The sequence below is a fragment of the Plectropomus leopardus genome, chromosome 11 (genome assembly GCF_008729295.1).
Source record: "Plectropomus leopardus isolate mb chromosome 11, YSFRI_Pleo_2.0, whole genome shotgun sequence".
NCBI classification, from domain to species: domain Eukaryota; kingdom Metazoa; phylum Chordata; class Actinopteri; order Perciformes; family Serranidae; genus Plectropomus; species Plectropomus leopardus.
In genome coordinates this window covers 24,827,985-24,852,109 of record NC_056473.1, presented here as the reverse complement: position 1 = coordinate 24,852,109, position 24,125 = coordinate 24,827,985, and the positions used below count along the sequence as shown (strand labels likewise).

At 38.8% G+C, this 24,125-nt stretch overlaps 3 protein-coding genes and 1 non-coding gene across 6 annotated transcripts in view; 1 reads left to right on the top strand and 3 right to left on the bottom strand.

Moving 5' to 3' along the window:
- LOC121950538 (BTG3 associated nuclear protein) overlaps window positions 1-4,752 on the bottom strand; it is a 42,332-nt gene extending 37,580 nt beyond the window's left edge. The window contains exons 1-6 of one of the 2 annotated variants that reach the window (XM_042496569.1): window positions 4,538-4,752; window positions 2,336-2,414; window positions 1,796-1,908; window positions 1,477-1,676; window positions 1,140-1,232; window positions 767-939 (exon numbers count right to left, since the gene is read on the bottom strand). In XM_042496569.1, the coding sequence (XP_042352503.1) occupies window positions 767-939; window positions 1,140-1,232; window positions 1,477-1,676; window positions 1,796-1,908; window positions 2,336-2,405 (649 nt within the window). In that variant the 5' untranslated portion in view covers window positions 2,406-2,414; window positions 4,538-4,752. The remainder of the gene's footprint in view (window positions 1-766; window positions 940-1,139; window positions 1,233-1,476; window positions 1,677-1,795; window positions 1,909-2,335; window positions 2,415-4,537) is intronic. The other variant, XM_042496568.1, reaches the window with a different exon arrangement.
- A 1,535-nt stretch (window positions 4,753-6,287) lies between these two features.
- On the bottom strand, window positions 6,288-6,360 carry trnar-acg. Its single transcript has one exon. It is a non-coding gene; the product is annotated as a tRNA-Arg (tRNA).
- A 1,379-nt stretch (window positions 6,361-7,739) lies between these two features.
- On the top strand, window positions 7,740-14,159 carry LOC121949877 (cocaine esterase-like). The gene is made up of 13 exons (XM_042495699.1): window positions 7,740-7,958; window positions 8,888-9,080; window positions 9,169-9,310; window positions 9,555-9,688; window positions 9,806-9,959; window positions 10,592-10,696; window positions 10,779-10,877; window positions 11,012-11,155; window positions 11,282-11,359; window positions 11,448-11,595; window positions 11,711-11,863; window positions 11,948-12,020; window positions 12,102-14,159. Exons 1-13 carry the CDS (start codon window positions 7,883-7,885, stop codon window positions 12,286-12,288), a joined length of 1,686 nt encoding a protein of 561 aa, XP_042351633.1. The 5' UTR covers window positions 7,740-7,882; the 3' UTR covers window positions 12,289-14,159.
- On the bottom strand, window positions 13,252-22,990 carry fbxo31 (F-box protein 31). Of its 2 annotated transcripts, XM_042495697.1 has the most exons (10): window positions 22,474-22,990; window positions 20,014-20,085; window positions 19,451-19,537; window positions 18,950-19,026; window positions 18,609-18,776; window positions 18,375-18,449; window positions 18,129-18,238; window positions 16,768-16,921; window positions 16,060-16,469; window positions 13,252-15,094 (listed from the first exon to the last, which is right to left on the bottom strand). In XM_042495697.1, the coding sequence occupies exons 1-10, from the start codon at window positions 22,895-22,897 to the stop codon at window positions 14,872-14,874; spliced, it is 1,800 nt and encodes a 599-aa protein (XP_042351631.1). In that variant the 5' UTR covers window positions 22,898-22,990; the 3' UTR covers window positions 13,252-14,871. The 2 variants fall into 2 exon arrangements, with proteins under 2 accessions (XP_042351631.1, XP_042351632.1); XM_042495698.1 differs by lacking the exon at window positions 19,451-19,537 and having other exon boundaries at window positions 22,474-22,988.
- Window positions 22,991-24,125: the final 1,135 nt, after the last annotated feature.

Below are 24,125 nucleotides of genomic sequence, written 5' to 3'. Positions count from 1 at the left end.
AACCGCTGAGCAAAGCTACCGAAAACATGAATGACCACTCAGAGCCTTAATTGGGACAGTCTGAGACAAAACCACAGGGACATGAACATGACACATCAGCACAGTTTGCTTTCCATTCAATATGGACACCATCTGAAGGGTCACATTAGCCACGTCCAAAAAAAACACCAGCTCCTTCTGTCCATCTGTCCAACAGTCACGGGCAAGACAATGAACCCCAAACCCTGATGGTCAAACCTGGCATGGTAGTTTACTGGCACACACTTAGTGTGTGTGTGTGTGTGTGTGTGTGTGTGTGTGTGTGTGTGTGTGTGTGTGTGTGTGTGTGTGTGTGTTAAGGGTACTGTATAGCATTTTGAATAAAAGTGCTATAGAAATGCAGCTGTTTACCACTCGGACATTTGATGATTGTATTTAATTTGTCTTACTGGAGACACTTAGCCAAAAGTTAAAAAAAAAAAAAAAAAAAAAGATTTTAAACCAATAAAAGTATAATATTTCTTGCTTCTGGTCAACCTATGTTAGTACTTATCTGGATTTGTCACAGTGACAGGCTTTCAAATAAATGCAGAAAATGCTGACGAATGAATGTATGCGAAAAACAAAATCTTAAAAATCAGGGACATGGTTCTTAAAAATATAACATGGTCCTAAACATTGTCAGTATAGCCAGTGTGTTCACGTCTATACACTGACTCCAAGGTAACAATAGCAATAATGAATAAATGTGTGTTTCTGTGTCTAAATCAGCAGTGGGATGTCATACCTTCTGAATTGAGCGTAATTAATGTGACATTTGGGCCATTTTGTGCATTGCTGGATTGGCCGCTGTTAGAGACAGTGTCACTGGCCTCTGAGCCACTCTCTTGTTCTTCCTGACTCTCCTCGGGGCCCGGCACCTTTACCAGGATTGTGTTCTGACGCTTCCTGGTCACTGTGCTGGAAAGAAAAAGCAAAATTTGTAACCAGTTGAGCTAAAATACTGAGAGCATCTTGCATCTAGCATCTTGTATGAGGAATTTAGAATTGAGTCTTAACAGTCCTTAACTGCCTCGTCTGCCTCAAGTGTTGGGGAACATTTGTAAATTTCTGACCTCAGTTCACACTAGACATTTAGTGTGTCGATGTGATTAACTCACTTGCTAAGCAGATTCTCCAGAGGGGTGTCTTCTTGGCTAGAAGTGCCCTTCGGGTGTTCACTGCTCACAATCACATTTGTTTGTGGAACAACACTGAAGGAGAAGATCAAAACGCATTTGTCAACCGGCACAGGTGTGCATGCTTTGCACAGTTTTAAGTAAGTATACGTAACGTGGTTCTGGTAGCTCCTGTAATCACAATACAGCTTTGTAAAATAACAAAAAGCACAATTTAGATTACACTTACTATGGCTTCAGAATTTTAACTGATCTCCAGTGACTGTGCTCCAAGCCTACATGGAGACAATATGCTAGTAGAAAAACACTTGTATCTTACCAGCGCACTTTGTTCCATGTTTGAGTGGCCCCCTGAGGAGACCCTGCAACCATAGGAACCTGGATGGGACTCTTTGCACAAGGTACCATGCTGTCCAGTTTGCGTCCAAGGGCTTTGCATGTAGCATCCAGAGCCTGTAACTTTGATTCAATTCCCTCAAGTCGATTGCTGATTGATGCAGTGAATGAGACCAAAAGGTTCTGGAAACCCAAGAGTAAGATGTGGTATTTGTAATTTAATAAACAAATCCTATTCTCATATTTTCAAATATAGATAAATATAGGAGCTTTGGACAGTGTCCATTATAGAGAGCTGGTACCTTAATAAAAGATATGTCTTGGTTGTTGTTGTTGTTATTCTCCTGGCTGTTACTTAATTTCCTCTTTTTCTTTTGTGGCCTTTCTTCATCATCTTCATGATTGTCCAGCATCTCTGGCATGAATCAAATATAAAGACAACTTCAAAACAGCACATGGCAGCCTTTTGTTGGATTTCACTATAGGATGGACAGATTGGACAGATTGAAGCTGTGCACCTGCTCCAATCCGACGCAACAGTACTGAGAATCTGATGATACCATGTCCTGACCCCACACAGTGTTTAATATGCAGAGTAATAAATAATACAGTCCTACAGCACACACTTGCCCTGAAGTAATCTTGCATTAAAACTTCAATTACATTAGAATTCATGTAATTGCTATTTACTAAATATCTATGTTTGATAATGCTGCACTTGCCTAATATGGAACCAAACTATATCTGGTACATAGGTCAGATAATGTAAATATCCAGCAATTCACTTTACACTGACAACATGTAAAACAACAAGTTTTCATATTGTTTCACAAGAATCTTACCTGTTCGATCTTCCTGGTTGAACTCCTCCACTGTTATCTGCACAATTTCACCCAACTCTTGTTCCGACATTGTTCACAACTGAAATAAGAAAGGAAAACTTGTTCAACTTAGCAAGACAGATAAATAACTTTCTAATAACATCCTACTGTAAGGCTGAGTCTGTTGCTGCCACTGCATTACTGGCGACGATGCTCTTAAATTTGACTAGTTTGTCAAACAATTACGACATGCTATGTGTAATACTAAATACTGTTTAGCCTCTTTGTTGTGTATTATGCTTTAGTCTTGCTGCTTGATTTTTGGTTGCATCATGTGCTTTTTTTGCCCTTGCTTTAGATGTTTTGTTTTTGCTATATGCATGCCTTTTCAATTTTCCAGTTAACACTTTATTATTTGCCCTTTGTAATGTTTAATCTAGTCTGTAGTTGTTTAGTTTTGATGACCATTTGATCTACACAAAACTGCTTTTCTGTCCCCTACTGATATCCTGTTTGTCTACACTTTGAAATGATACCTATCCATGATTAGACCATATTGGTTAAAGACGTGTTATGTAATTAAAATTGCTCTTTAGTTATGATCATGCAATTACTATTCATGAGTCAGCATAACTGTACTGATTTGTACAGATAGATACAAACACAAAAATGTGCAATTATTCATTTCTATGCATCACTCTACCAATTAAAGTTCAAAAGTGTAGTCATTTCTATGTATTTAAGGCTACTTTTTGAGATTTTTTCAGCTTTCATCCAAGTACATTTGCATCTTATGACATAAAAGCATGAGAGTTACGCCAGTATAGGTTTCTACCACACCCTTACATGTACTTTTAATATGTTTTATCCTCATTGTTGCTTTCTATTATGTGAAACAAATAAACAAACAAACAAGAGTGAAACTTGAATTTCAGAGCTTCTAAAGATGGAGCATGCAACACTTGTAGGCCACTGTAAAAATAAGATAAACACCCAGCTTTACTAAGGTCTGTATCTTAAATAAAGAGACTACTATAACTGATGCATGGCAGGGCAGACACCATATGGAATAATGCACTCACAATGGCAAAGCCCTTTACTTTACAGTGTATGGGAAAATGTAAGGATGCATCGTGAACTTCATCAATCACTTAAATTCTGAATCAAACAGGAATGCATCCATCGTGTATTTGTACAGCATGCACAGGGACATGTCTTCTGCAGAGAGAGAGACAGAGACAGGCACACAAACAAGCGGAGTGACAGTATCAATCACTTAAACTCCGACTCAATCAGGAATGCATTAACTCTCCTGCAGAGAGTCCGGGAATAGTGACAGACACAAGTAACAGTAACTGGGTGGGTGTGTGTGTGTGTGAGAGAGAGAGAGAGAGGGGTATCTGGATGCATTATGTGCCTGTCACTCCCTGGGTTTATTCCTATTTACATGCATGGGAAAAGCAGAAATACTCAAGTGCAGTTTTGAAATGTTATAGAAAATGCTGTCATTATCAGTGACACCTCATTTAAAAATGAATAGCATTAGCATTTTTATTAAGCGATATTAGCTTGAATTAGCTCTGGTAGTAGCAAGAGTATTTTTTTTTTTTTTTTGCTATTTTGGCAAGGCCCTGACACTCTAGATATTACGTTGTAACCCATCTATTTAAATATCATCTACACTGGTAAAGTCTTGCTAGCCTGACCAACTACGTTAATATGGCTACATGAACGCTGGCTAACTGACGTAGCGGCTAACATTAGCTACCTGGGCGGGGGTCTGTTCACGATGTGAATTGGGGGTAAAACAAAACAAAACAAACCGTAAAGTTGACGTGTTTCCGACTATGTGTTCCTTTAATTTCATTAAGTATATCATAGCTGATGTTTTTGCTGCAGCATTTCGGCAAAACGTTCAATGTTGCATGGACGCTAGCTAGCAGGCTAGCCTTGGCAAAAACACATATAAGCTAATGTTAGCTAGGTTAGCACTGCTACAAAATCGGATTTGCGTGCTAACGTTAAAGACGAAGCGCTGCAAATGAGTCAGTGTCTAAGCTAGCGCGGTGGTTAGCATGCTAGTTAGGCCTAAAGGCCGCCTAAATATATTGCAAGAATCGTGAACTGTTGGTAGATTTAACAATAAAATATGATTTTGAGACACCTTCTTTTCCCCACTGCTGGCACACAACACATGTACCGTGTAAGATTGGGTTATATTACCGTGTGAATGATGAATTCTCGTGTTGTTTGTAGAGATTCCGATAACGGCGTCGTTCCTCGCGAGAGATGAGCCCTCGCCTTGTTCCTCACATGCAGAGCTCTTGAGTTATTCCGGGGAACCAAAGCTTGAAAGCAGTCTGCAGCCGCTAGACACCACAGTACAAGAAACATGCACATGTATCAAAAGATGTAACAGTGATTCATTTAAAAAAAAAAGTGTGCTTAACTTGTTATGTCTATATCTATAAAACTACATTGAGAGAATTTACTAAAAAGAGTGATATTCCTCGATTATGGACACGCGCTTAGCCATAAAAACTGATTACTGTTTCCCAGCACCCCTGTGAGTCAGATATGCTTTTTTTCTGCCAAATAGTAACAGAGGAAACCTAATTTATTTCAGAGAGATGTTTTGTATGTGGTTACCCATTGGAACAGCTTTACAGAGGACTTTAACTGAAAAAAAGGAATTTAACCTCCAAGTATTTGTTGACTAATAAAAGAAGGGAAGTGTTCTTAAAATTATACACAGATATTACCCTGTTAAATATAATCTCGTGAGGCTTTATTAAGCTAAGCCATGAAAAATCAATTTGAATCTGAACCTTTTAGACAGAAGGCAGAAACCATGGCATAACCCTCTCACAAGTGTATTATAATAATATCTTTATTTTACTCTCTAATCTTTGGCAAACTGTCTTTGTATTTGTGTCATGTGTGGTGTGTTTATTACTTTTTGTTTTATATTTTGTATTATTAATATTGTGTAAAATGTAAATTCAAAAACAAGAAAAAAGGATATCAATATAAATTGTTCATCCTGTGCCTATCCCCCAAAAACACTTTCTTGCCTATTTTGGCACTAAGAGAGTGTTTTGCTTGGTTTCAATAAATGCACTGGCAGTGAAATCAAAGATTATATTATTATCCTAATAATTGTTTTTGGCAAAATATCTTATCTACAAATCTAAACACAATAACTCTAGACTCTCACTTATTGCACTTGAAAATGAAACCAAACAATACATCTTCTCCTCAAGAAAACAAGTAGGCTATCAAGACAATGAATTTGTGCACCATTTTAATGTATTTGTGTGAATGAATATGGTTCTTTGGCTTTGTATGTATAGGCCTACTGTCCCCTGGCATTTCTATTTCTGTTTTTTGTTTGATTGTTTCGTTGTAATTGATTTATATCACTTCAATATGTTTTGTACACAGACCTTTAATAAAGCTATTTGAAACTGAAAAAAATCACATTAATTCAATAACCTAAAATGCCTTCGATGTAAATCATCATGGTGATCTTAATTTCTGAAGGGGTTGCTAACTAAGGTTATATTTATAATGTATCACAACTAAAGAAAAAAATGTGTACTGAAAGTAGTAAGTTTATTGTTATGGGTTACTTAAAAGTAATTCTATACGGATGTCCCAGAATTGTCCGTTTAATATCTTAGTTTTTTAACATTTTTTAGGATCACTTGCTTTGTGCATGTCCGCTAGGAGATCGACAGCACCGTCGGTGTGACAAAACAAAGCAGCCTCGACCACACTGGGAAGGACATTTCACTCTATCACAAGTAGAGAGACAGCATCTGACTGGTCAAATGTTGGTAGAAGTTTTGATAGTAATACGCAACGCGATTGGCCGACTGACATGTGACAGTAGCTGGCTTTATATCTGAGAAAGATGGTCATAAATATAAGTTAGACACGGTTAATCTTTGTCATGCAAGAAGAAAAATGACGAGCCAGCCAGGAGTCGAACCTAGAATCTTCTGATCCGTAGTCAGACGCGTTATCCATTGCGCCACTGGCCCACATGCTTGCTAAGTTCACTCGGAAATATTTGTTTTGATACATCTATTGACGAAAGTTTTCTCAACATTGTTTAGTCATATATTGTATGAATACGCTTTATTAACAAATGTAAACATGTATCTGTTTTCATTTATTTTAGTTAAAAATGGGGATTTCAATAAAGAAAACAAAACATAGATTCGCCACAACACCGGCTAGCGTACTGCTCTGAGTTAGGCTTTAATTAAAATGTTGATGATTACAAAGGTATTACATCAAAATACATTATTTTCAGTGGGGATGCATGATAATATGGGCGGATATTGGCGTTAAAATGAAATATAACAGTCGGCCAACATGCTGATTTTTGCCAATATCACTTTTATTTCTTCTTTTTTTTTACTGACAAAATGAACGTGAACAACCCTAACCTACCCTAACCTGCAGTATTTTTCTTACTTTGCCCAATGAGTGAATATCACACACACTGAAAAGCACTGTATTTTATGTCTCCATCTGCTGGCTGGCCATCATGATAACAGTATGCATTATATGATGATTGCCCCCACTACAGAAGAGACTTCATGACTATTTATTGGCATCTGGGATATCGGCAGCACAAAAAAATGGCGCATAATTATCCATTCCTAATTTTCAGTCAAAATGTTTATATAGAATATAACATTCATTCTGGTAACTTACATCTTTTCACTTTGAAGGAAAATCCTTTCTTGGCACGACCCATTTCCTGACATTTTCAGCTTTTTTTGCCCAGTTTAAAAAAATTAGAAAAGTAATCTTAAGTAATAACTTATAAGCAGTTGTTTCATTACTTTGATGAAGTAATTCAAATACATTACATTTGATCATCTTTAACAGGGTAATTAATAATTTGTAACCTACTACACTTCAAAAGTAATTTTACCAGCAATGGTAATGAAATACAGGGAATATTATGGTGTGGGCTGATGGGTGCCAATCATGTAACTGTACTCCAAACTGTATTGAGGTTCTTTTGGTTTCTTCAGTCAGGTGCAACAATAATTTTGTGCAATGATACTCTAAAAAACTACAGTTCCCAAGAGCCTGTGACAAAGCTTCTGTGTCTGTGTGGCTCATGGGAGATGTTGTTCTGTTGTGCAAACAATATTATTGTACTTCTATCTGGGTTAAACTGACAGTTTAACCATTTTACAAGCCAGTGACACAGTAGAAGGTCAATTTAGCCGAGAAAATGCACAAACAGGTCCAGTATTATGTTTAAGGCCTTCAGAACACAGTTGAGAGAGTCTCTTTAATGAGAACATGCTTTGAGCTGTGCACTATTGTGACAGGAGGCAGTTTGGAGGCGGGAAGTCTGCTTTCTGTTGCTCACCTTGCTGTGACATAAAACTCATTGAGTCACGCCTTATCTTGTACGCAATACCTAGTGCAAGAGTGGTTTGGTCAAAGTTACAACGGCAGAGCTTCGGGGGAAGCGTCGTCTTGTCTCTGCGCTGGTTCCCTTTGGAAGTCCGCAGTTACGCAATCTACACAGAGACCATGAAGATCCGTGCAAAACAGACTTCATTCCTTCTAACGTCTGTGTTATTTCTCTGTGTAGCTGCAGACCAGAATGGTAAGTATGAGAAAACCAGTTTCTTTGCACAGTGTTAATGGCGTCAGCAGTTATTGCTTGTAAACGTAAATCTGACTGCACTGTTAGTGTGAGTAACACACTCAAGTTATAGTGTGTCTTATTTAAATGTATTTTTCATTGATCTGCATGTGTTGTTGACTTCTTGTTGAATGACTGATTGACTTGCAACCCAAGTCATCTTTTACCTACATGATTGCGATGCTGACTGTGTTTAAAGGTGAAACTCCTCCCCCTAAAGAGCCAGGCAGATTGCCATTTACAAATATTCAGGTCAATCATATCTTTTGCTGATCTCATGCTGGTTCAGAATAACATGAGTGTGACTGTGGGTGTGAACAGAACTTTGCTACCAAATTCTGTGGTGTAAAACTGCCAGAATGGAGCAATGTGATACATCCTCTTCTGAAAGGAGAAATCAGTTTTTCTTCCTTCTTTTTAACAGCCATTTTTCTACAGTGATAACATGTTACTCATCAGGTTAACAGCAGAGATTAGCTTAACACAACTTAACAAAAGAGTAAACATTCAGCACACGATTTAGTAACATTATTTTAAATAACCTATTTGGGGTTAAAATGGATGTTGTATTCATAAGTTGTGTAGCAGCAGCCCATTTCATTCAGGGGTCAAAGGTGAACTAGGGCGTAGCTCTGCAACCTGACCAGCACAGTGTCAGTTTGAGTAAACGGGTAAAAGGGGCGTGTTTTCCACTGCAGATTATCTTGATCCACCAACAGGTCTGCATCAGTATTGTATTTAATAAACTGTGATACCATAGAGTAATATATAGAGAGGTTACTACAGTTACGTGACATACCTTGACATATTCCATGTATTGTACATTGAACTGATAGATTGCGTGACATGATGATTCTGATTTAGTCCCAATATGTGACATGTCCTGACAGCACCTGAAGTCCACACAAAGCTCGGGAGCCTGAGAGGTCAATATGTGACTGTAAAGGGGAAGGAGACTGGGGTCCATGCCTACCTGGGTGTCCCATTTGCCAAGCCACCTGTAGGCCCTGCTCTGAGACTGGCTGCACCTCAGCCTGTGGAGGGATGGGAAGGAGTGAGAGACGCCACCCAGCAGCCACCTATGTAAGACCTTCCAGTGCTTCAGTTTTTGCATAACACACTTAGAGTAATTAAGTCCAGTACTTGTAGTAAAAACTTGTCTCTTTTTCAGGTGTGTTCAGCACAAACAATTTAGCATAGATCTGCTTGAAAAACTCGGTGGCTTGATGGTAGATATTCCAGACATTTCAGAGGACTGCCTTTACCTCAACATTTACACTCCAGCAAACAGAGCGCACGATGCAAAGCTCCCAGTAAGTTGCTGCAGGTTTGAACTGATGCTGCTCACAGATTCAGCTTTGCATAGTGTTCATGGAAAATTGTCTTGACTGCTTTTTTAACAATCCATCATGATATTATGAGTAATAATGATGCTCAGATTTAGAAAAAGACTGTAAATGGACTGATGATCAATACTTGTATCAGTGCAGACAGAATACAATAAAAATGTGCTTTATGCTTTGTGGAAAAGATCAAGGTCTTTTATTACCTTATCAGGTCATGGTCTGGATCCATGGTGGAGGGTTTTCTATGGGGTCAGCTTCCATGTATGATGGATCTGCCCTGGCTGCTTACCAGGATGTGGTTGTGGTTCTGATCCAGTACCGCTTGGGACTTCTTGGCTTTCTCAGGTAAAACCTCAAATCACTTCGAGTTAAAACAAAAACATACAATGATTATAGTCTGCTACTTTTAATCTGGAAAAAATGTGAAAAGTGTGGTAGACTATAATCGCATGTTCATTCCAGCACTGGAGATGAGCACATGTCAGGAAACTTTGGCCTGTTGGACCAGGTAGAAGCTCTGAGGTGGATCCAGAAGCACATTCATAACTTTGGAGGAAACCCAGATTTAGTTACCATATTTGGGGAGTCTGCTGGCGGAGTGAGCGTGTCCTTTCATGTAAGGATTAATTTCCATATAAAACTTCACCGTGTAGAGACAAGAATAGGAATATTTATTTTCAGAAATCTTGTGTAATATTCATAACTATGCTTTCAGGTTGTTTGTCTGTCCGTCCATCTCCCTTTTCATATCTTAAGAACGTTTGAGGAATCTCTTCAAATTTGGCACAAACATCCACCTAAAACTCTATGATGAACTATTTAGATTTTGGTGTTCAGAGGTCAAGGTGACTTTGTCCTTGCATCTGTCTTATTCTCATGAACGTTATTTTTTAAGATTAGCCTCAGGAAATTTCTTAAAATTTGGCACAAACATCCACTTTAAGTCAAGAATGAACTGATTAGAATTTGGTGGTTGAAGGTTAAAGGTCAAGGTCACTTTGACCTTCCACCTTTGTTATTCTTGTTCCCAGGGGAATTTCTTTTCTGCTCAGATTAGTCTCCTTTTACTATGCTCATAAGATTCTCATAGGCTTCTCAACTCTGAGAGCATAAAAAGTGCTGCCAGGTTAAAGATGTGTGTGAGGTAATTTTAAGTGTTCACTGACAGGGATGTAAACCTGGATAATTGGTTTGCAGAGGCATACATCCATGTGGTGGTAATTCATTTTTTTTCTGTTACTTGAACAGCTTCTCTCGCCACTGTCTAAAGGCCTGTTCCACCGTGCTATTGCTGAGAGTGGCACTGCTGCAATGGATTTGGTCCTTTCCTATGATCCTCTACCAGTGACTCAGGTTAATATCAGTGGGATTTTTCAGTGCACAATATCACAATGCATCTAAATTGTTGAAATAAATCCCACATATCTGGCCTCAGGTGATAGCAAATTCATCTGGCTGTAGCCTTGAAAGTACAGAGAAGATTGCTGATTGCATGAGAAACCTTGATATTGACACCATTGTAGCTCTTGGACAGGTGAGATATCATATGCAAAGCTTTGTTGAAAATTCTTCGGTAAAATGTAAATTAAATTTTATTTTTTATGTATTTATGTCGTTTTTGTCTAAACCTTTTTTTTTTTTTTTTTTTACACATTTTATTCTCTTAAGGATCCAACATTGAGAATTACTACAAATATTGATGGACACTTCATGACAAAACCTGTGGATGAGCTCTACCGTTCACATGAACTTCTCACTGTACCATTCATGACTGGTGTTACTAATGATGAAGGGGGCTGGTTACTGCCTGGTGTAAGTGTAAATGCTTTTTTTATACTGAAATTTCTTTGACTGAAGAGCACACTGACTTCCACGAGACCATGAAAACATGTTGTTTTGCTTTTGTACATGTTTGAAATATTAACTTTCTTCCATTAGTTCTTTCTTCCTTCAAACTGGACAGAGGGATTGGATCGAGAGCAAATTCTGAACATACTGTTCATGTTCTTCCCTGATGTAAGGCAGACGGTGCTGGACATTATAATATTACTCTGCTTCATCATGCTCAAACTGCTCTGACAGATTTGTTTCTCATTTTCTCAAGCCCAAAGATGCAGTCTTAAGAGAAATGTTAGTTGATGAATACATTGGTACCGGTGAAGATCGTGTGAAAAACAGAGATGGGTTCACTGAGATCCTTGGAGATATGCTCTTCAATATTCCAGCTGTTCAGGCTGTTAATGCCCACAGAGGTATTTTATTTACACAATATTATACAAAATTTATTTAAGAACCACTTGTTAATAATGACTGCTAATCACCTTAAAAAACTAATAAATTAAATTACACTCATTCATCTATATCCAGATGCAGGTGCCCCTGTGTACCTGTATAAGTACCAGTATGCACCCAAACTTCTGCAAAAGAAGAGGCCTAGCTTTGTTGGGAGTGACCACGGAGATGAACTCTTCACAGTATTAGGATACTGCTTCACAACTGCCCATGTCACAATACCTAATGGTATGTGCAATAATTAAATTACTATTTATAGAGCACCAAAAATCTGGATTTGTGTGGTGTTTTTACACAAAATGTTTATTTTAGATTCATGCTCTGAAGAAGAGGAAGAGCTGAGCAGAATCATGATGAACTACTGGGGCAACTTTGCTCACACAGGGTAGGAATTCACCTTCATTACAGGATATATATAATAAACATGGAGACAGATTTGTATCTAACTTTTTTTGTTTGTGTGTAGGTCTCCTAATGGGGCTGGCCTTGTCCACTGGCCAAAGTATGAAGCAGAAGAACACTATCTGTCAATTGATTTAAAGGAGCAGGTAGTTGCTCAGCACCTGAAGAAGGACCGGTTTGTCCTCTTGACTCAGACTCTCCCGGAGAAGATCCAACAACACAAAGAGAAGATGGGGCACAGCGAGTTATAGAATAGTCACCTCTCCTTCTCCATAACATATACACAAAAAATATATTGATTCTATCTTCAACCACAAACAAGTCAGTCAAAAAGCAGTCCACATATTGCAGTCACAATAGTAATAATACTACTAATAATACTTTTGTGGTACTTTTTGTTGCAGCTGATCAGTCTTTACAACTGCATTAACAAATACCCCAGAAGAAAATACAAAGGGAACGATTTATGATGTTTTTGTTGTCAAGCTTGAAACCGTCTGCTCAAAGCACTGTGCATTTTATGAAATTTGGAAAGGAAATCCTTTCAAAATATATATTAATGAGATGTTCAGATTACACAATTAAAAATGTGGGTGAGATGGTGGTAGCGGGTCAGATTTCAAGTTGGGAGAATACTTTTAGTAGCCAGTTTGTGAAATAAACATAAATGTGACTCCAAGGTAGATTGCTACAGGGAGTATTATGTAGCAGACGTGTACCTGTAATCATGTGTTACCCCCACTGTGTTTGCCCTCTTATTTCATAACTCCTAAATGAACTGGATTCTAATTTTAAATAAAATCATCTGGACCTGTTATGTGAAATGTTTTACTATTACGTTATGTGTTGTCTGTATCCCTGACTCGCACAAATGAACGCACGCACGCACATGCGCGCGCGCGCACACACACACACACAGAGGCTGATGGTGTGATTGACTTAACATGGACCCAGGTCAAAAGCCAAACTTGTAACCAGGGTTTCTGTACTAGTCCAACACTATTGTGTTAAAGGTGCACATGGTTTACTTGAAGGTTAACAACAGTAAGGGGGGCTTACGTAATACAGTGCTGGTGTTTAGGGCTGCAACATTTTATTACATGATAATAAAAATCCAGCTGAAAAGAGATAAGCCTTTTAGGTGATAGTTGAGAGCAGCAGTGGGAAACACATGCAAACCATCAAAAAAACAAAAAAGATAAGAAAAAATGTTGTTTTCAGTTTTGAATATTTTATTACTGAGAAGAGCGCTTAAGCTGAAAAGCTCCCTGAAGTCTGATGTGAGCAGTTCAATAGGTCGAACTTAATTTGTTTTCAACAAAATCAGGAGTATCGCATTGAAAATGGTACAAAGCAACACTTTTCCAAGGCAAATCATTCAAACAGCTGGGTGCAGAGGGCTTACAGATAGGAGAATGTAAAAAACAATTATACTTAATTTGAGAGGAAATGAATAAAAAGTGTTAAAATTAAGTTGATGGCGTTTTAGCAGACACTTTTTTTGCAAATGTTAGTAAAGCTGCAGTCAGATATAAAAGTGCTGGCCAGTGGTTTTGAATGATTCACTATACTGCCCAGAAAAGTGCACTTGGAGGAAGAAAGCTACTGGGCAACACCTTCAGGCCGTAATGAGGCATACAGACACGTACTTGGTACTTTGAGATGCACTTTGAGCTGTTAGTTTGTATAATGTTCAGCTAGCTTAGTCTCAAGTTCGAGATGAATTGGAAAACTTTGCAGATAAAAAGCCAGGCAAACGTTATGTCGGCCGTTTAAACAAACAACAAATGGAATACATTTCAAAGGTAAGAGAAGTTTCTGTTTCAGACCATCATTATATAAGCGCATAAACCTGTATTATTCTGATATTTTGATCAGCTTATGTATAGGTATTATTATTCTATTGCGGTACGATACATTTTCCAACTTACATAATATTATGTTAGGTATGGTGACGAGCGTGTTTGATGTAGGCCAATGAGAGCACATCACTATCTCGTATGTTCAAAGGGCAAAAACTGGATGATGTAGCTCCGGTGTTTGATAAGACAGCAAACACTCTCTTATCAATGGTTAGAAAACTGCCCAGTTGTAAAACTCAGTACTCCTATTGGACAAATTACTAAACAAATCTAACTTAATACACTTTTGTTGTACACATAAATACTTTGTCCATTTTTTCACTGACTTGTGGCAAAGAGAAAAACACCTGAGAAGCTGTCTTTTTTTTTTAAAGCAAAAAAAACTAAAAAAGCAAGGCATGCTGCATAAGAAAAATAAAACATCATGTTCAGATAATGGTTATGAGATGTGATTAGATCTAAATAAAACGCAGCATGCAGTTCAATATGTTGGGCACTGAAATCCATATAATGCTATATAGTAGAATACATTGGACACCTTTATCATCTTCAAGCACTATCAAGTACAGACATGGTTTTAGAATCAGAGGCACGTACAGTTTGATTCATAATAAGTGTTATGAAATACCATTCCTTTTCTCCTGCAGGGAATAAATAAATAAATAAAAAAGGTTAATGTGACCTGTTATCATGCTGCACTGGAGGATTAAGGTCATACTGAGGTGAGGTGATAAACGGTGACTTGGGAGGCCTTTCAAAGTGCTTGCATGGGAACAGCAACACGAGTGTACTTGGTCAGGGTGATCTAAGTAGCTTAATAAGTCAGTAAAACCCAATGCTTGTTTAACAGATAAAGAACGTGGAGAGTTACAGCTATTGTAATTGTAGCGTTCAGTCAGCGGAGGACAGAGGTGATTCGTGTAAAATGGTTGTTATTATGCATTGTATTGTGTGGGGGTCAAACTTGGTGCATCAGGATGTCCAGGACTGCATGTTGCACAGCATGGCCTCAAATCTCTCCATATTTGGGGCGTGAGCGTGAGCTAGGTGGTCCGTCAGGCGACTGTACAGACTGAAAGACTTCAACTCCAGCCAGATGAAACCAAAACGGTCCTCGTCAAACAGCACAAAGAGCCCCGGGGTGCGCTCTGGACTTGTGAAGCCGTGCCCAGCGATCAGGCCTGTCCCATAGAAGCTGAAATGCAGGAACACCAATTTATCAATCAATCAGTGTTTCTGATGAATATACATTTCAGTGAGTTTTACAATTTGTTCTAACAAACAGTGAATACAGAAACTATTCACGCGTCATGCTTACGACTGCAGTATTTTTACCAATTAACAACTGATAATAATAGATGATTTCTTTTTTTTTTTTCAATAAAGATCTACAGTGACTTTCTTATGGATTAATCCTGAAAAACTGATTGGACATGAGAAATGTTTGAGTGAAATCAGTGTGTTTGATGATAATGTCATCACAGCATGCAACCATGTCATATACATACTTACATTGGCCTGTATACACATATATGTAAATATCCTTATTCACATCCTTTAAATGTATGCTGTCATATTATTGTGCAATTTCCTGTTGTGCAGCATTTAGCCACTTACTTTGCCAAAATACAGCAAACCGTGTGTTTTAAAATTATCCTGTGCAACTATCAATCATGGATATATAGTGTCTGTGTAAGTGAGAGGTGTATGGTGTAAATAGTTTTTATATTATTCTATTTTTATTTGATCTTATTTGTATTTTCGTCACATTTATATCCTTATTTTTTCACTTGCGCCTCACTGTTGAGCTGCTGTAACGTGTGAATTTCCCCGGTGTGGAATTAATAAAGTCTTAACTAAATAAAAACCATATATGCAGTTCTCTTTCCTCTTGCAGGTTGCAATTAATTGTCAAAAGCAAAAATCACCATAGTATATTTGATATTGTAAATTACATATCCTTATCTATAAAACATGAAGTTTCAGGTTTTCTCACAACAGTTGTTAAGCCAACGTTCACCACAACATTCATTAGAGGCCTGTATGATGTCAGCCTATCAGCACACTGTGTCTTAATTGCATCAGACACTGGAGCAAAGTCATTTCAGTTGTACACTGGAATTAATACTGAATGACTTTTCACTACAGATGAGTTCTTACCATTTCCTACATGTGCGAGGGTAGACCTCGTTGCGAGCCATAACCCCGAGGGGCAGGACGAAGGGCTGGGCTTCAGGTGGACAGCTGCTGCTGCTGCTGGGGCCAGGCTCGCAGCCGTCTGAACTGGCAGCATGGTCTGCCTCCTCCTCTTCTGCTTCTGCTGCTGCTGCTGCTGCTGCTGCTGCTGCTGCTGCGCTGGTACCACCGCAGGCCCCCTCTGCTGCACCTCTCACTGTGGCCGAAGTGTCCCTGGCCTGTTGTGGATCTTCTCTCTGAACTTCCTCGTGTACTCCCAGTACCAGCCGGGAAAGCTCCTCTATGTTGCGCTGGTGCTCCAAGTCTGGGAGGACCACGGGCCGGTTCAGGTCAACATTCAGAGTAAGCTGCCCGGCAGGAACATTTGGGTCTCCCTGCAGGACAGAGTAAAATTACAGGCTGCTCCATTAGCTGATTAATTTTGAGGTTTAATGTTTAACCTTGTGTGCAGGATTGCCCGTTAAAAGAACTTTGGCTGAATAGTTTGTTGTTGTAGAGAAGGACGATGACCTTGGGGACATTTAAGGGTCATTAAATGATTCACAGGAAAGCAGTCTTTCTGTAGAAAGCAGTCTTTCGTGTATCAACATGCATGTGAGACATTTCTGTTAGTTAGAAAAATTTATTTTAAAGGCAAGCATGTCATCTGACAAAAATTATTCACCAACTTACAGTGAGCTTGGTGGCTCTCGCATAAGTACCATTGAAACTGAGCATGACGATCTCCAAGCCATGACTGCCGTATGTGCCTTTGAAGAGGCCCGGGGCCAGCAGGTCAGAGGGCCTCACAGGAGGCAGGTAGATCCGCCGATACGTCAAGCAGTTACTGTCAAAAGATGGCAGACAACATTAGTTGGAATTGATCTGATTTTTGCCACTATTTAGTGCTTTCGATGTAGATCTAATCTCACATTATGAACTAGATATATATGAAGATAACTGATCACAGTGTTAAGCCACAACATTATCTAAGCTTCTGCTAAAGCCATCAGAGCTACATGAACATGTTACACACACATGTAAAAATGAAAACTCTCTTAAAGGGACAGTTCACCCCAAGATCACATTTTATTTATCGGGCAATTCTACGGATGATTATTAAACATTTAGCAACTCACACCAAAACAATCTCGATAAAAAATAGCACTACATGTAGGAGGAAATATATGTATTTTTCGTGTGAACTGTCCCTTTTAAAGGTATACGATGAAGGCTTTTCCTAAAAAAACAAAAAAACATTGTGTAAAGACTCATACAGATGTAATCCCTCTCAATAATCGCTTATGACTTATTAGGTAATAAGAGACCCTGCTCAGCACCTGTATTTTCTTTATATTTTGCAGGAGATGTTCCTAGCACAGTGCAAGGTTGAGGCTGGGATTTTATAAAAAGGTAATGACCAGGTGCCAGACTGTAAGCAGCACGCACCAAAGAGGAAGCTCCAAAATCGCAGGTAGAGTGCAGAGAACACGTAAATGCCAGAAATGACAGTGAATCTGTGGTTTCATTTCACTGTTATTTACAAACAATAACTGACAATAATTACAAGTTGAACTTGTTATCTTAAAGTTTAATATGCAGATATTAAACTTTATGATAACAAATTCAACTTGTAATTATTGTTGAAACAACAAGGGCCTCTGAGGACGTTAAATTCATTAAGACTTGATTTCACCAATACAGAAAGTGTGAAGATGCTTTCTGCCCTGTGGGATGAGGCTGCCATGCCCAAGAATTGCGCTGTTACCTCTATAACCAAAGTGCATGGATTCAGTCAAAAAACAAGATCGTTTACATTGTATTTTTCTGGGTATGTGAGTGCATTGTGAGCAACTCAATTTCACTGTAGTGTCTGCTGAATGTGACAGTGAATCCACCTAGAATCCTTGAGTTTATCGTAATCAGTTTTGCAAGCACAGTAACACAGCGCGATACTTAAGACATAGGGGCCCCTTTCAAAAAATTTTACACACCATGAAGTTAACTTCACATTCTCTATAGCAAAAAGTGATAGATAAGAAAGAAAGTCGTACTCATATTGACTGGTATAAATGAACTTCATCAGAATAAGCTCCTGCATGTGCTCATGAAAGATTTCTTCCAGTGTTCGGCCCCATTCTTCCTCCAACCATGTCCTGAACTCCTAAACACACACACACACACACACACACAAATATAACAAAATCAGTCTTTGTATTTTGTCATTATCAAAGCACATGGGTTTTAAAAATAACACAAGATAAGTGAACAGGTGCTAACAGTTCCCTGATTTGACCCACCTCCTGTCTGCCTCCAGGCATTCGGTGATGATCAGTCTGGTTACACTTTGTTGAAAATTCATCCTTCTTCACAGTCTAAAAATAATGAATATGACACATATTGAAAGGATGACATACTTTAACTAATTTCTAACCTCAAATAAAAGTGGAATCAGTAATGTGTGTCAACAATGATCTAAATTATGTAGAGCTGCTCATTTTTTTTGGTGCACAGAGACGCTTTCGTGCTCTCACCTGTATGTCTCCTTTGTGGGGACCCTTGTGTCCGTACATACACTCCACAGTGGCCTTCTTGCTCTCCCACATGTGAATACGAAAGAGCGGCCGTCTTCTCATTGGATCCTCCACACGGGGGTCATGAGGTGGCAAATACATCCAGCCTATGATGAACAGCCCATCCACCTGAATGAAAGAATGCCTTTAATAATTTATTAACCATTGAAATTGTCCTAAAATGATGGCGGGTTTCCTGCAGAAGCATCATTAATAACTTCATGCAAACAAGATCAACAAACATGACACAATGATTGTTCCTTATCTTCATGCAAATGTCTTGTTTGAGGAACACTACTTACCACAACGTTGAGCAATCCACCATAAGGCCCTATGTCAGGCTGCCATAAGCCCAATATATGTCTGTATGGGTGAAGCACTGCAACACAAGAGCACAACATCACACCATACTTGTCGGTTTCTGTAATGCAACACCCATGCTTTACTGAGAGCAGCAGTGTGCATGGTTACAAACGCAAGAGATGTTAAAGCCTGCAGATGCAACTCTCTGTTTAATGTCTGCCAGGATGGAGTCTGTGAGATGTAAACCCAAGAGGAGAAAGTGTAAACTGACCTCGCTCCTGTCAGCCGGTCTACACAACACACACAGCACACCAAATAACCCGGCCTCTCATATTCACGCTTAATATGAAAGCAAACAGCGCTGTTGAAAAATATTAACACATTTCACACAGGATGTGTAACACTGCTGCAGCTGTTTGCTTACAAATTAAAATCATCATCAGTCCCACTCACACAACCCCTCATGCTGCAGCAATCCATGTTCAGGCCCATGTACATACAGTGTGTGTACACGTCTCTATAGTCCATGTGCTCGTAGTCCGGGAGGAGCTTCATAAAGCGCCCAGACTTCACCCGGGGGTTGACACCTGGACAGGCACAACACAGGCATGTGTACAGCAGCCAAGGACCAAGGCAGGCTCAGCCCAACGTAGCCTTCTAGTGATCGCAGCAATGTGCCAAATAATCTATTCAAAGAGCCAACAGGTGTTACCACTTTGCCTGGCATGTTTTGCGGCAACTGGTATTTCAAAATAAGCTCTATATTTCTTGCTGTTAAATAAATGAGTAACAGATGGGAAAAATGAAATTAAAAAGGAGAAAACATCAACAGTTTGGGTTCAAGTGTTGCAGAGAAACAATATTCATATCAGAAAAGCAATTGCCGGCTCTTGTTTTCCATCTGCTGCAAATCACAGTCATTAAGGAGATCTATCTGGACATACACTGAGAAAATACAAGGGTGCAAATGCTAAATGACCCACTGGAGAAGGAATTAACCAAATACTTCAGTGGGTCGATTCATGGGTGACAAGAGAGCTGTTTAATCAGCAGCCAAACTCACGTTTAACATAGAGGTCCCGGCTAGATACTCCTCCAACTTCCATCTTCCTCAGATCATCCTTCATACCAAACTCTGCAGAGAGAACACATGAGAGAAAAAGGAGAGGGATTAATATTTCTATTGATTCATTAAGGCTATTCATACAAAATATCTGTATTAGTATTAGTGGTGTTAGAATTGGTCAGTCGGAGTTTTAAACATTGCAATCAATTATCACAAAATGTACCTAATTCATAATGTGCATTGAGGTGTTTCCACATTATGACAAATCTATAGTGAAATAAAAACATTACAAAGATTTTAAGCAGGGCACTGCAGTGAAAAGTGCTCTTTTATTCTGCTACATTTTTTTTTTTTTTGCTCATGGTTTTTACTGTCACTGCTTTTTTTAGTTAATTTCTCTGACTTTTAAACATACTTGATTGTTTTTCTGCAACACACGTATAAGTGGCTTCCTAGCTAACTATAAATGTCTGGTATGCTGGTTATTGTGCAACTTTTCAGAGCACAATATTCCTAAGGTCACTACTATTATCTCACACGCAGTCTGCGGTTTCCTCACTTCCTACAAATCCCTGCCAGCCAGTTGTTAATGTTTTGAAACTGTAACATCAAGCTGCAAGTGAGGTTTATTTTTTTTATTGACACGTATCTTCTGAATATTCTTCCAATTACTAGATTAATCATTTACTCAATAAAATGACATAAAATCAAATGACAAATGCCCATTACACAAGCCTCATATAGTGTCTCGATACTACCTACTTAGTTTGGCACTCAAAAACAATATTCAAATTTTAATGTAATGTCATGAAACTAAAAAAAACAGTAAATTCTTACACTTGAGAAGCTAAATTACACAAATATTTATCATGTCTCTGTATAAATGATTTCTAATAAGGCTGGGCCATATCACAATATGAATTTGTCTACTGTCAGAGATTTTCAAATACTATTTATACTGTAGTATCTATCTTTAATATCTCAGAGTGTATCTGGCTATAAAGTGCTGCAGGAATGAGTCCTAAAACCTGAAAATGAGTTAACATTTCAGCACTCCCAGTTCCCTCCTCTCAGAGTCAATGGGTTTTTTCAATTGGATTTTTTTATTAGATGCATGAAATAAAGTCTGTGGTTAACAGCCTACTTGTGGTGATGTTGTTGAAGTCATGCAACCAAAGTGTACCTTAGTTATGGCCTAACTGCCAATTGCATTTAAAAAGCCCAGAAGTGGTGTTTATATGAAGATTATCTTGCTGAACAAAACATGTAAGTTTTATAAACCTGTTTGCCACAGAGCCTATTTTCTGCAATAATCCAAAATTCAATTAAAAATTCCACCATGCTTTTAGACAGAGAACTAGGGTGATGCTGACTTCTGCGTTGGCCTACACAACAATGTCATCCCTGGGACACTCTACTGCAGGTAATTTTGCACATTGATGAGTTAACGGCTTTGTGGCAGTGATGTATCTTTGTTTAAGTGTTTTATCCAACTTTGCTTTTGATTTACCAGAAAAATGATTATATCAGAATGTATATCATAATATAAAATTAAATATACTGCTCACTCTTTTGTTTTCAATAAGTAATACATTTTGGCAATATAGATAAAAAAACAACAACTTTTTGCCCAGTTGTCTTAGCAATGTATCTTCATATATTTACATAGTATTTGTGTCTAATTCTGTAGATGTTATGGGACATACAGTTCTGTGCAAAAGTCGAAAGTTAGGCCACCATAGAGTTGTTGGTTGACACACACACACACACACACAAACAACATGTTGTACAATGCATTAAAAATACCAAAACATCATAACAAAATGGCTTTTTTTAAAGACAGAAGTTCATACTTAGTGTGAAACATGCAATCGTACAATCATAACAAAAGGTAGCTTGAACAATCAATATTGTGCTTTTGACATGTCTTCAATACAACCTGGTTATGTTTTAATAAAGAAACTCCTGATAAATAATAAACATATGATCATTATAACCTTGCTAAAATAAAGTTAAAGATAGCCTAAAACTTTTGCACAGTACTGTATTTACTCAAATATGCATAGCACAGTCTCCAGACAAACAAAATGGGGTGGCGGTGGTGAACGAAATAGAGCCCAAGGCCCCCAAAATGTTAGGTCCGCCCCTGCATCAGCAGTCTTATCAGCTGCACAGAATGGCTGACATGGGCCTAATAACAGTGAGAGGCCTTCTGTGTTTCACAGCAGTGACTGAAGACGCAGAGACTGGGTTAACAGTAATTTCCTTCAGAGTTCCCGTACTAATCAATAAAAATGCTTTTAAGGAAACGCATTTCCGAGGAACCAGAGCTGAGCACTGAGCCACACACAAATAACCTGTCGACAAGAGGGAATCTCACATACAGTCTGATCTACACATGACCCAACGCGTTATTTGACGTTTTTATTATCTATGCACATTCATCGGTTTACATACCTTCCATGCACCGCCTTCTCCAGATGGTTTCAGTGTTTAAGATTTGTCTGAATTTCTTGCAGACCAGGGCAACGTTTGGTAATGCTGTTCCTGGTAGCAAGGAGAATATTTCCACTAAAAGCTCCGGCGGTAGCTCCGATAATGACTGCGGGTGTGGAGGTCCCGTGCTTGTGCAATCCAGAGAGCCTCCTCTGTTGACATGACTGCTGCCATATTCACAAGCGTCACTCGGCCCTGCAGTGGCGACGCCGCTCTCCGGGCCTCCGCCGCCGCCGCCGACGTCGCCTTGCCTCTGACCCACGATCCGCTCCTCTTCTTCCTCGTCCATGTCGGAATCGCTGCCCTGATCCTGCTGATTATGCCGCTGTCGCCTCCGGCACCTCCGCGACTGACCCACTCCGCAGAGCCTGGCACAGACAGCCATCCGTAGTCACCAAACAGGCAACATTACATCACTACAACACATCTATCAGCTGCAGTCTGGCTGATCTCCTCCTGTCCTTGTGAGCATGGGCAGAAACATCTCTCCTGACGTCACAAAAGCGCACGTAGAGAGCGTGGCAGCTTTCCTCCCCTCTGCTGTCCTTATACCCTAACATGTTCGTATGTGCAGTGTGTTGTTATTAATCATCATCATCAAATCATTGTTTATTCGGGGAAAACTGACTGTGCAGTAAGCTCTTGGCAATGCCCTGAATTCATATTAGTTGGCAAAGATGATATACCGTAAACCCTCAATTAAAAGCCCGGGCTACTTTATGCTTCAGTCACTGAACTCAACAGGCTTATACAGTATTTGGGACAGGCGTCTATATTGGATAAAGCAGGCGCCCCATAAATAAAGACATGTCCTTGCCGCGGCCCTTTGCTGAATGTCGTCCCCTCTCTCTTCTCCTGTCACGGAATTGATCTTCTGTCCTGTTTAATAAAGGCAAAAATGCCAAAAAAAAAAAAAAAAAATATTTAATGTGCTGTGACCTGGGCAAATTAATGACCCAAAGGTGAGCAATAAGGACGAGAAAATTATCTGAAAATCTGCCACAAAAACGAGTAAAACGAACAAAAAATGACCTGAAAAAAAAGCTTAAAAACTATAATAAATCTGTAAAACAATTTTAAATATATAATAATGATAACTGTGAATACAGTTCCCCTAGCTTATTTAACCTTTAAAACCTTAGCAAATTGGTTTGCTTTCTTTCAAAAACATGGAGAGAAGGCAGTAAGCAACTTGGCAAGAAATGTCCTAAAAACTGCAAGAAATTAGGTTATAGGTGACAAGTCCGGAATATTAGTTTGTTTTTTGCATTAAAAAAAAACAAAAACGAACCTAACTAATCCTTAACTAAACTAAATTTGCAACTGTTTTCAAATTGTCTGAATGAAATACGGATATTCTCAATAATTTGTTATATGGAAGCTGTTTACAGTTTAAATCTTTTCAACAGTAACCCATTTTATGCATTTCCTTTAGCCATTCTCAGAAGCTTTGCTCATGTTACATCTGTGTAAGTTTCACTTCCTATGTACAGTGGCTAAATTAGCATACTCTTTTAGCATACTCTAATCTCAGATATCAGCCGGTTTTAAATTAATGGAGAATTGCTCGTGACAACGTGCATTTGAAATTCTCTAATTACCCTGCACGTGTG